This window comes from Ahaetulla prasina, chromosome 3 (assembly GCF_028640845.1).
Source record: "Ahaetulla prasina isolate Xishuangbanna chromosome 3, ASM2864084v1, whole genome shotgun sequence".
In the NCBI taxonomy this organism is placed as follows: domain Eukaryota; kingdom Metazoa; phylum Chordata; class Lepidosauria; order Squamata; family Colubridae; genus Ahaetulla; species Ahaetulla prasina.
This window is the reverse complement of record NC_080541.1, coordinates 189,731,317-189,743,713: the sequence shown is the minus strand read 5'-3', so window position 1 is coordinate 189,743,713 and position 12,397 is coordinate 189,731,317. Positions and strand designations below refer to the sequence as shown.

Genomic DNA, 12,397 nt, shown 5'->3' with positions numbered 1-12,397 from the left:
AAAAATATTGTGCATTTTTGGATTAGGGAAAGTCTGGAAATATATGTTTGAATTATATAACTTTTGATGTGAGTAGTTGTTGGCTTTAAGTTAACAGCACTGGTGAAAAAAAATGAGAATGATTAAATTGGAACAGATGTTAAATGCATGTGATACATAGATATTTAATGTATAAAGATGTATAAAGATTGTGACATTCTTTTAAGAACATCTGTTTTCATGCAAGCAATATTTTATTGAAATAGTAAAAAAATATGAATTTCTTTTCCAGTTAAAAAAAAATAGAAAAAAATACTATATGCAACTACTGAGTGGAAATGTCTGTGTTTAAGAATATGCTATAATGAGACCACTCCATATTGATATACAAGATCATTTTATTTGTATCCCAGCTAAACATTTAATGCTTGTATCAACAACTGAAAATTTCTTTGGTTATAAGAATTTATTCCAAGCACTTTATCATGGAATGCTAAATGTTTACATTTGAGATGTAAAAATGCACTTTCTTGGTAATACAGGCAAAGTAGCAAATGGCAACAGCCTCACAATATTTAAAGACTTTTAATACTCTTCACCTTCATCTTCACCATCCAAGGAGTCAGTGCCCACTTCTTCATAATCCTTTTCAAGGGCAGCCAAATCTTCCCGGGCCTCGGAAAATTCTCCTTCCTCCATTCCTTCTCCTACATACCAGTGGACAAAAGCACGCTTGGCATACATCAAATCAAACTTGTGATCCAGACGGGCCCAAGCTTCTGCAATGGCTGTGGTATTGCTGAGCATGCAGACTGCACGTTGTACTTTGGCCAAGTCACCACCAGGAACTACTGTTGGGGGCTGATAATTAATACCCACCTATAAAGTTACAGAAATAGACATTGTCAGGCTTTCCTACATCCAAGTAGTATGTAACATTTCTACACTGCATATCAGAATGTGCTGCATTTACATAGAGAACAGGATTCCTATAAAGATTGTTCTGGGCTTAAGCACCACAACTGGATATGTATAATCTGCCTTTTTAATAGAAAAATTGAAATAAAGCAAAAGTCTAATTATTTGCATTTGTCAGAAAATATCCTAACATTATCCCCAAAAGCAATTCCGCTGTTAAAGAAATGGAGTTCAATTTGCATACTCCTGCATGTAGTTTCTATAAATCTATGGGAGTATCTTAACTATCAGAACTATGAGCAAAACCCTTCAGCTGCTATTTGCTTTTAAATATAATTTTAATTGCCTTGTAAATCATGATGTTGTTTATACTATTTTGAAGTTGCATGTTTGTACTACATTTATTCAGAAATCTAGAAATTTGGACAAGATGCCATTTGCAGGACACATCAGCAATACTTACCTTAAAACCAGTAGGACACCAATCAACAAATTGAATGGTACGCTTTGTCTTGATAGCAGCAATAGCAGCATTGACATCCTTGGGGACAACATCTCCACGATACAACATACAACAGGCCATGTACTTGCCATGGCGAGGATCACACTTCACCATCTGATTGGATGGCTCAAAACAAGCATTGGTGATTTCAGAAACAGAGAGTTGCTCGTGATAGGCTTTCTCTGCTGAAATAATAGGGGAATATGTGACTAGGGGAAAATGAATTCGGGGATAAGGCACCAGGTTTGTCTGGAATTCTGTCAGATCCACATTTAAGGCACCATCAAATCTGAGAGAGGCAGTGATGGATGAAACAATCTGACCAATGAGGCGGTTGAGATTGGTGTATGTTGGGCGCTCAATGTCTAGATTCCTTCGACAAATATCATAGATGGCTTCATTGTCAACCATGAAGGCACAATCAGAATGTTCAAGAGTAGTGTGCGTAGTTAATATGGAATTGTATGGCTCAACAACAGCAGTTGAAACTTGAGGAGCTGGGTATATGGCAAATTCAAGTTTTGATTTCTTTCCATAGTCAACTGAAAGGCGTTCCATCAGCAGAGAAGTAAAACCTGAACCAGTGCCTCCTCCAAAACTGTGGAAGATCAGGAACCCTTGCAAACCGGTGCACTGGTCTGCCTGAAAGAAGAATATGCATATTACACATTTCAACTGTACAAACAAGGTTTATGTCCTATAAGTTTGCCTTTCTTTTCTTTTTTTATATCCTCTAAAGTAGCAAGAATTTCTTTGACAAGAAATTGTTATTGTGATCTGTAAGAAAAGAGGCTTGGCTTAATATTAAAAAGTTATTGCAACTTGTCTGTTTAGATCACTGGCAACACTGGTTTGACCCTTGTCCACAGGAAGGGGAAATGAGAAGATAATACCAGAAGAGAATGAAGGGAAAGTCAAAAAGAAAAAAAATGAACAGAAAAATGAGTAGTTCCAACAACTTTTGGCTCTAGGATTGCTCTAACTGATTTGTATTGAAAGAATATGATAGCAGTAGAAAGTGTTATCCAAATCAAAAAAAAAAAAGGGGGGGGTTACCCCAAATCACAGAAGGGGTCCTTGCTCTCGGAGCTCTCATTCCTCCACCTGTGTGCTGTACTCTGTCCGTTGGCTGAATAATGGTGCCCCCAAAACACAGCTCACAAACAGGCTCAGAGGTCATTGCCGTCTTGACCTGGTAAGTTCCCCTTGTCATGGCCACGTTGTTGCAAGATCAGGTAATGACAACAACTGCATCCTGGAGCCCAGCCTCCCTCTCTCCCAGAAGAGAGGAGTTGGGGAAGGAACAGCAGCTTTGCTAACCAAATCACTGCTTGCCTAGCCATATAGGTGTAACTATTACTGCAATGGGCAGAGAAGCCTCCAGGAATGCCTGTGATAAGGGTCTTTCCATATCACGTTATCTTCAGCCAATGACATTTTTCTTAATGTTGGAAAAAACTTTATATTGCAGCCCCCAGGCCAATAAGCTAATCTACCTATGGGACACTTTGTGTTTTAGATCCGATTTATGTTCAAGATAAATCTGAGTGTATGTTTGACAGGTTTAAAACATTATGACATACCAGCTTCCTAACCCGCTCCAATACAAGGTCAATTATTTCTTTTCCCACAGTGTAGTGACCTCTTGCATAATTGTTAGCAGCATCTTCCTTGCCAGAAATCAACTGTTCAGGATGGAAGAGTTGCTTATATATCCCACTCCGCACTTCATCTGCAATAAAATACATATATTATTCTACAGTGAAAATGTAGAAAATAATTTGTTCACATTCTACTTCCTCATTGGTTCAGAGTATCACTGTTTAAACCATAACCTGTCAATACCTAAGATTATAATACATAGATTATAAAATTATAAATATAAGAACTAATAAGGTATTAGAAATGATATCCTCCAGAGGTTTGAAGACTGAAAAAATATTTTAAAAATGGTTTTATTTACCTTTCCAAGCAATTTCCATTCTTTTGTAAATAATTTATTTTGTAGTCAGTACAGGTTTTAGGTTTGATAAGGAAATACAGATTATATATTTCAACCATTTATATTTTTATTTTTCCCTTCATAGAAATATTGGTTTCTGGTTTCAAAAGTATACATTTTAAATTACAAATATTTAGTGTACTCATTTTTAAAAAATGAATCTAGTTTTCAAATTTTTATTGTGAAAGATTAAACTTAAAAAATTCTCGTAGAATAGAATAGAACTTTTTATTGGCCAAGTGCGATTGGACACACAAGGAATTTTTCATTTAATTCTTATTTAATTTTAATACTCTCTTGAATATGATTGAATTTGTTTGCTACTTGGAATTTCCTCTCTGGGAAATAGATGGGAGATAAACTTATTGAAAGCCCATATAAATATTCTTATTTCCTAGTTGCAGATTTTAATCTGTATCTGAACTGGACACTTGATAGGAACATGACTCATTGTGCTAAGTACTCCAAAAGCTACAAACTAATCATGAGAATATGCAGTAGCAGAGGGCAAAGAGAAACACTATCTGATTTTTCAAGAATTACAAAGTATCAAAATCTACATAAAATAAAGCAGATTATAATTTGGAAATAAATACTGTGCTTTGATCCAAATATATAGTAGGGGTTACACACTTCTATAAATTTCTTTCATAAAGTCCAAAAGGCAACATATAAAACAGGAGATTTTTACATCTTAACCTTTCTGTTCAACCATTTCCACATTTCTCCCTTTTACTGCAGACATGTAAGCCATATTTACCTATGACTGCTGGTTCCAAATCCACAAATACAGCACGAGGAACATGCTTTCCTGCTCCTGTCTCGCTGAAGAAGGTGTTGAATGAGTCATCTCCACCACCAATTGTTTTGTCGCTTGGCATTGTGCCATTAGGCTGAATGCCATGTTCCAAACAGTACAACTCCCAACATGCATTGCCAATTTGCACACCGGCTTGGCCAACATGGATTGAGATGCATTCACGCTATGGAGAGAGACAGACAGGAAATTAGTAAGGTTTCCTCTTTCTTCTTTACCATAAACTAAAAGGCAAAGTGCCAGCTAATTCAGCAAAGGGAAAATAGGAGACTGTCAGCTTCTTTTGAATTTAAGGGATAGTCATCTTTCAAGGAGTTATCAATTCCTTGAAACTTTACATCAATGCTAGAATAAGACTCCACTATTTAATTCATATTATATGAAAACATATTTAACTTTCATTCTATAAAATAGCCTTTAATTGTTTTGAAACAGTTGGTTATAAATATAGGAATTCATGTCCCAGAATTCCTGGCCAACATTGCAAAAGCTTAAGGGTGAGAAAAGCTATAATACAGGTATCCCTGACTCATGATCCTAATTGAGGCTGGAATTATAGTTGTGGCAGTCACAAAACCAGTGAGTGATTTTACAACCTTGTTTTCAGTGATTAAGTGAACACCAGGGTCATTAAGTGAAAGTTTTCTGGTTTTCACCAGAAACTAGCAAAAACAAACAAACAACCACCTATAAAAATCATGGTCCTGTGACCATGGGATGTGGCAGATGGTCATGAATGTGAGCCAGTTGCAAAGACCCCAAAATGTGATCATGTGACCATGCAGGGGTTTTGTGGTGGTGGGGGGAAGCTATCAGAATTTTAAAAGTGGGTTATAAGTAGCTCTGATGAAGTCCATCAGAACTTCAAATTAAACAAGGTCTACCTGTAAGCGTAGGTAAGCTTTATGACCTGGACATCAGAAATAATCTGGCCAGGTCAGAAGTATCTGTAGGATCCTATGCAGCAATATGCTGCAAGTTTCACCCCCTTTATATATGTCAAACAGGACAACCTATGTTCTTTTTATCATTTCCTACACCCAGTGACTCTGGTCAAAGAAAAGATATACTTTATAAAGATAAAAATGTAAAGCCATTTACTACTCCCTCAAGCCATGGAGAAAAACTACTTCTACTATGTGTAGAGGTCATGAACAGATACTCTGGAGTGCCAGGTGAGTCCAAAGATACCTCTTTATGCCTACTATGTCCACCCATCCCTCTTCTTATAGTCATACAGTATTTGTGCAAGAAAAAGAAAGCAGATAGTTTAAATCCTGTAACTAAATCTTACTCATTTGATTTTCTGGTAAATGGATGAAATTGTTGGGGGCAAACATTTGGTGAAAAAATAGCTTTCCTCTAATATTGACAGTTGTGTGGCTGAGGGTCTTCAAAATTCCAATGGTGCCCATCATCCAAAAAGTGGAATAAAGCAATGAAAGTTGCATCCATATATCTAGCAGTGCATCAGCATTATAGTTAAGCATCTCGTGGTCATTACTTCTGGACTACATCAAGTCTAAAGGATTATAAATCTGGAATAATTTGTGGCTGTGCACAGGACCCTTTAGTCATCAGTTCATTCTTTGCATAATTGTCATTAAAGGCCAGAGCTTAAATACGGTAGATCTAAATCCATTTTAATTAATTTCAAAAATGTCTGATAGAGAATAATTTTTATTTTAGTTGATTGTTGTAAGGGTATAGGCTTAGGATTTCAAGTTAAGATTTGTCTTAATTTTTTCACCAGACTTGCAGTATGAAGTTATGCTTGGCAAAATCAATGTAACAAAAATAATGGTTACAAGCTAACAAAAATATCTTGGAATAATTGTAAGAATTAAGAATCCGAACTACAATTTAGGAATAAACAAAAGAATTAGAATAAAAGGATAAATTACTTAAGCAACATGAACTTTGAGCCAGATTGCATTATGAAAAACAGTTTTACAAGATTTTTTCATAAGAGTGTTGAAATATCAGGAGAGAAAAAACAGAGGCAGCCATCTTATTTAGAACTTTTCCACCATTTTATGTCAATGCACAAAGTTGCATTGTACAAAGTTGAAGGACGAAAGTCAAACGGCCAGAAATGTTCCAATCAGTTACAACTTGAGAGAGAAAGAGGCCAAACTCCTACAGAAAAAAAAAAAACCTGGCTGATGAACAGTCATTAAAACTCGCCGATCTTAAAAGAGCCGGGCATGAGGGTGGCGGATCAAAGTTTCTTTCGCATCCCTTCCGCCCCCTTTTTTTCAAACAAAGAGAAGTTTTTTTTCTTAGGAGATCAGGTGGGATGAAATCCGCCCGGGTCTCGCCTTCCCCAACTCTTGAGTTCTTCTCGGAGATACACGCAGCCCTTGAACACGTAACATCTCAAAAGCTTAATGCAAGAGGAAACTCTTGAGAAACGCGGAACTCGACCCCACCGCAAACACTGCACTCCGAAGCGGCGGCGGCGGCAGTTCTACTGCCTTTCGCTGCCTTCTCTCGGAAAACCTGGACCATTGATATCGGGAAAAGAGCATTAGCGGAAGACGAGCACGCTTCTTGGTAGGAAAAGGCCCCATCTTTGGGGAAAGACAGGCAGCCGACCTCTGCTTCCGGAAAGCCTTTGCCTTCATTCGGAGCTCTTCGTTACCCAGCCCCAGCCCCTTGTTTCGAAGCAAAGGCTGCCCAGGCTATCAAGAGGGACCCAAGTTTAGGTCGTGCTGCTCTCGCTAGGGAACTGGACGCGCGAAGTGGAATAATCCGGGTGGTTTTTTTAAAAAAAAGAAAACTTTTGATAAAGGGGCCCTTTACCAATTACATAACGCCCCACCTCTACCGTACGGAGGCTTTACTAAGCAAGTCCCTGGAAAAGGCACACAACGGTTCCAGAGCAAAAAAAAAAAAAAAAAAGCCAAGCGGCTCTTACCATTTCTCCGGCAGGTTACGGCTCTCCGAAGTTATCGGTGCTCTGGCGACAGCAGACGCGCTACGGGTCTGAGCAGCACCGCGAAAACAGCTGCTTCGCTCGCTGGGCAGCCTTTATATAGAGACCCCAAGCGAGCGCTTTTCTCCTTGCAGGGCATTGGGTAGCTCCGCCGTCTCCTCACGCCTCCCCCGGCGCGCTATTGAGTGGGGAGCGAAAGTAGGGAAGCAGCCTTCTCCTCGTCATTGGGTAAGAACTATGAATTTATCCATTCGCGGGCGGCCATAGGGCAATTCGTAATGGGGCAAAGTTAAAAAAAGGAAAAGGAAAGGAAAAAAAGCTCCCGCCAAATGCAAGCGGCCGAGGTCGTCTTGCTTTCTTCCCGCGTCTGATCAGCTCGCATTCCTGCGGGCCAAGTTCGGATCTGCCTACACTTGTCTGGAATAGCCAGACGCGGATGCGCCCTGTTGCCGGGGTCCGCGTTTTTTGTTTTTTTTTGTCATAACAGTATACGCAAACATCGTCATAAATAAAAACAACATATCATGAAAGAAAAATATGTATATATAAGTAAAAGTAAATAAAAAGTTAATTTGATATAATGAAGGGAACAATAGGACAGGAACGGTAGGCACTTTTGTGCTCTTATGCACGCCCCTTATAGTCCTTTTAGGAATGGGGTGAGGTCAATAGTAGACAGTTTTTGGTTGAAGATTTTGGGATTTTGAGTAGAGACTATGGAGTCAGGTAATGAGTTTCAAGCGTTAACAACTCTGTTACAGAAGTCATATTTTCTGCAATCAAGTTTGAAGCCGTTGACATTAAGTTTGAATCTATTGTTTGCTCTTGTATTATTGCGATTGAAGCTGAAGTAGTCTTTTACAGGAAGGATATTGCAGTAGATGATTTTGTGTGTTAAACACAAGTCATGCCGAAGTCAGCGGAGTTCTAAATTTTCTAATCCCAGGATTTCTAGTCTGGTGGTATAAGGTATTTTGTTGTTTTCGGAGGAGCGAAGAACTCTTCTAGTAAAATATTTCTGGACGCGTTCGATTGTATTAATGTCAGAGATGTGGTATGGGTTCCAGACGGATGAGCTGTATTCAAGAATAGGTCTGGCAAATGTTTTGTAGGCTCTAGTTAGTAGTGTAGAGTTTTTGGAAAAGAAGCTGTGTAAAATTAAGTTTACAACTCTTAGAGCCTTTTTTGCAGTGGGCTTTGGCATTTAGGTAATTTGATATGAAAACTCCAAGATCTTTGACAGGGTGTGGGTCATCAGTAAGGTAATGACCATCAAGTTTGTACTTGTTGATAGGGTTCTTTTTTCCAATATGTAAGACTGAGCATTTGCTGGTTGAGATTTGGAGTTGCCAAGTTTTAGACCAATCGGAAACAAAGTCGAGGTCTTCTTGAAGGGTAGATGGCTGCCTGTTTAATGTCTCGCAGAGAGAAGGCGGCCTTTCGGGTCCTTTTCATGAATCTGTTGAGTTGGATGAAAAATGCAGAAAGCCGAAGTGAAGAACAAAATAAAATCGAAGCCTCAATGAAACCCAATTCTCCATTATTTGGGGGCGGGAGGAGGTGAGCATGGAAGGAGATAGTGGCCTCCTGGTGGGATTAGGGACTAGAAAGATCCAGAAGTCCAGTTCTGGGTGTCAACGTGGCAACGTCGGAAAGTTTAAACCCAGATCGGAGGAAAACTGCAGAGTTTTCAGGCAGACGGTCTCAATGGCTGTTTTGGAACACTCCTTGGGATCTGATGAACATTTAACTTGTAATGGACTGCTTTAAAATAGTGTAAGGTCCAATATTAATATATTTAAGTTCATAAATGCAAAACAAGAAACTTAAACAGAGGCTTGAGTAAAATAGCATTTAATCTTGATCAAGCTTAAATGGTTAGCTGTTCCAAACACATACAAGATACATGTAGGGAAGAACTACAAACAAGAGAGGGAATCCGAATCCCTTTTATATTCTTTAGGAATGTCATAAAACCTCCAATTCTGGCACCTGATTTGTATATCCCTGGAATTTGGTTTGTATATCCCCTGAAAAAGGGTAGAGCCTCTTAATGAGCATCATCAGCGTTATCTCTTCCTGATCACCTTTGTGTTTACATTTGGCTATTTGGTTCCTTGGAGTGGCGGGAACTCAAAAGATCAAAGATGAAATACGTTCTTAGACAGGATGGGGAGAGATAAGGGTCTGATTAAAAGGTGGGACATACAGTTTGACAAATGCCAGATACTTCACAACACACCCCAATAACAGTCCAGGAAGTTAGTCAATGTGGCATGTTTGTGTTATAACTACAAAGGGAATAATATATATGTCAGTGTCACAGGAAACAAATATTAAGAGCATGCAGGTATACAAAGACATCATATATCATACATATATATGTTGCAAGAAACAATTAGCAAGTTTCTACTAATTCTATATTTCAGTATATCTATTTCCTTATAATAGTATATGTCACATTTCTGTGTCCTCGCTTGATGCTAAATTTAAATAATGTAGCTTGTGTTTAATCAGCAACTTTATTAAATTTAAGGAAATTTCTAAAAATGAGGAATCTAGTGACATCTTTTCCAATTAACATATTATTAAAAGCATGCACTTATGAGCAGTGGCATAAATGTTGTAAAGACTAAAATCTTTGGAAAAGATTTTCAGTTGGAAAAGGTACTATTAGATTCCTGACTTTTTTTGCCATCGTAGATTAACACAGAGACTTCTGAAGATACCTCTATGCTGGCTTGATAATTAGCTATAAAAAGCTGCTCTGTCTAGTGTGCCACAATTCTATTACCTTGGCTGATTTCAAAATGTTAAGCAGGATCAAGGCCGGTTAGGGATCAGTTGGTCTATAAAGAAATCCCAGGTCTAGATTGGGAAATGAAACATTCTGGAAGAAGACAATGGCAAACCATTTCTGTAGGTTCCCAAGAAAACTGGGAATGTATGTACTACATGAATGTATACATTAAGTCTCCAAAAATAAAGCCCAACTTGAAAGTGACTGTAGTCTTTTTAGGGTGGATAACTTTGTATAATTAGTCTCTAATTTTAGTCACCAGTTCTCTGTTCCTCATAAGATTAAACATTTGATTCTATCTGAGTTCAGATGGAATAGCTTTTGGTAATATTTAACTTCCTGAGACTATTTCTCTAGTCAATAACATTTAAATTGTAAAATAGCCTTTCCTGCCTGATTCCCTCCTCATTTTTAGAATTCTAATTGCCAACAAACATAGCTCTACTAGTAAGGAATTGTTAATGTATTAATTAGTCCAATCACATTGTAACAACATCTATATTAGCTCTATAGCATTGATTGTATTTTTACATGTTCTTTTGTGTTTAGCATTAGCATTAGATGCTCCCATGCTATGTAGCATATAGCAAGGGACCTTCAGTATTTTCAGTTTTGGATGAATACTTCGGTATCTTCCCATGTGATATTTAAAGTCTTTAAGTCATCAATTGACATTCTTGGCCATGTATTTTGGGGGTGTCCTCTTGGTCATTTGGCATAAGGGGATGAGGATGGGGGGGGTTCAACTCATTGCCATTTGGGAATTTGATTGTTATCCATACAGAGTATATGATATGCAAGTGTCAAGCATTGGGGAAATAAATTCAGGAAGTTCAAAAGATTGCAAGTTTAAGGTCACTACAAGAATTTGACCACCTAATGGTCAAGGGAAATGAACAGGAAATAAGGAAGGCATTCAAGGTGGCTTGGACTTTGATCTCTTGCAGACGTGCATGGACTTGTGACTTATGATGCATTTGACCCTTTCCTCAGTCTCAGCTTGGTCATCTACAGCACAGGTGTCAAACTCGCTGCATCACATTGCCGCTACATAATGTTTTGTGATTTTTTTTTCCTTTCATGGAGCTGGGGTGGGCGTGGCCTGTGTGACACATCCGGCCCGTGGGCTGCCAGTTTGACATCCCTGTCCTACAGCAAGTTGGAGTCTTCTGCCTGCAACAAAGTTACGTAATTTGCAGGAGAAATTCTTTGTTACTTCTTTGTTTCAAAGCACTTCTTTGTTAATAACATGGTCAAAATAGCAAATCTTTAGGATTCAGCAAAGCATTTTTGTTGGAAGACATTGAGTATCTTGTTAATACTTGCTGATGCCTTCCAGGTCCCAAATGGCTGTTGGGATCACTATAGAAGTGAGCAAACGGAATTTAAATTTTAGTTATATAGTTGATGAGGACTAAATTTTGTTCATCCTCTGGAAAACACCTGTTGCTTTTCCAGTGTGGCACTTGATGTCCATCTGCATATCCATTTCGTGTGATTACACTACCCAAATAGGCAAACCTTTCTACATCCTCAAGTTGCTGTGATCCAAATATGATTCCTCGTATCTGTGCAGTGGAGCTCACATACATGATCTTTGATTTCTCAGCACTTATCCTGAGGCCAATTCTGTCTGCGTCTTCATCTAAGGAAGTTGTCACTCGTAATTTCATCTTGTCTTTCTCAAGTATGGTAATATCTTTTGAGTTGCTGCAAGTATATTCTTCTATGTTCACTGAGAGCATATGCACCAAGACAAATTCCTTGTGAGTCGAACCACACTTGGCCTATAAAATTCTATTCTATTCATATATAGATTATATTTATATTTTTTTAAATTTTTAGTAGATATAAAAGAAGGGCCATGTGTGCTTGAAAGCTTGAAGAAATGCATTAACATTAATGAGGTGACAATAGCAGCAGCATTTTTCAGCTCAGGCAGAAGCTGGAAAAAATGCAGGCTGTGATAAATGAATAGCATTAGCATCCTCTAAGGATCTCATGCCAGCTCTACAGCCTCTGTCTTGAGTATGTACCTATAAGACTCCCCCCACTTTCAGTTTATGTAAAAAAACAAAATGCTGTAATCAGTGAGATACTTTAGATCACTTTCCACAATTTGGAACTTGTCAGATGTGTTGGCATTATGAAAATCCCAGTGAACATTGTCAAGGAATTTTGGGAGATGTATTGTAGTTCCAACACGCATGGAGGCTGCCAGGTTAGGAAAAGCTGCATTAAGTTTGGGATATTTCCAAATCTCTCTGAGCCACATTTTCATTTGAAGTACTGTAGTCCATTAGATTTATACTGGGGCATCAGTCTGTATGAACTTATTCTCATGAAGAATTCTGTTCATCTTCTGTCAATAGTTTGCAAAAGAACTGAACTGGGTTGGGTATGAACATGACAGATGAGAAAGATTGGAAGGAAGTTTACTC

The 12,397-nt window shown here is 38.2% G+C and overlaps 1 protein-coding gene across 1 annotated transcript; it reads right to left on the bottom strand.

Annotated features, from left to right (window-relative positions):
• Window positions 1-359: 359 nt before the first annotated feature.
• Window positions 360-7,284, bottom strand: LOC131194611 (tubulin alpha-8 chain). The gene is made up of 5 exons (XM_058175804.1): window positions 7,139-7,284; window positions 4,162-4,384; window positions 2,983-3,131; window positions 1,361-2,041; window positions 360-858 (listed from the first exon to the last, which is right to left on the bottom strand). The coding sequence occupies exons 1-5, from the start codon at window positions 7,139-7,141 to the stop codon at window positions 565-567; spliced, it is 1,350 nt and encodes a 449-aa protein (XP_058031787.1). The 5' UTR covers window positions 7,142-7,284; the 3' UTR covers window positions 360-564.
• Between the last annotated feature and the right edge of the window lie 5,113 nt (window positions 7,285-12,397).

Excerpts from the sequence above, each read along its gene's own strand:
- LOC131194611 (XM_058175804.1), bottom strand. Across the intron at positions 2,042-2,982 it reads TGGAGCGGGTTAGGAAGCTG|GCAGACCAGTGCACCGGTTT; the intron begins GTATGTCATAAT and ends TTCTTCTTTCAG. Across the intron at positions 859-1,360 it reads GGTGTCCTACTGGTTTTAAG|GTGGGTATTAATTATCAGCC; the intron begins GTAAGTATTGCT and ends GTAACTTTATAG.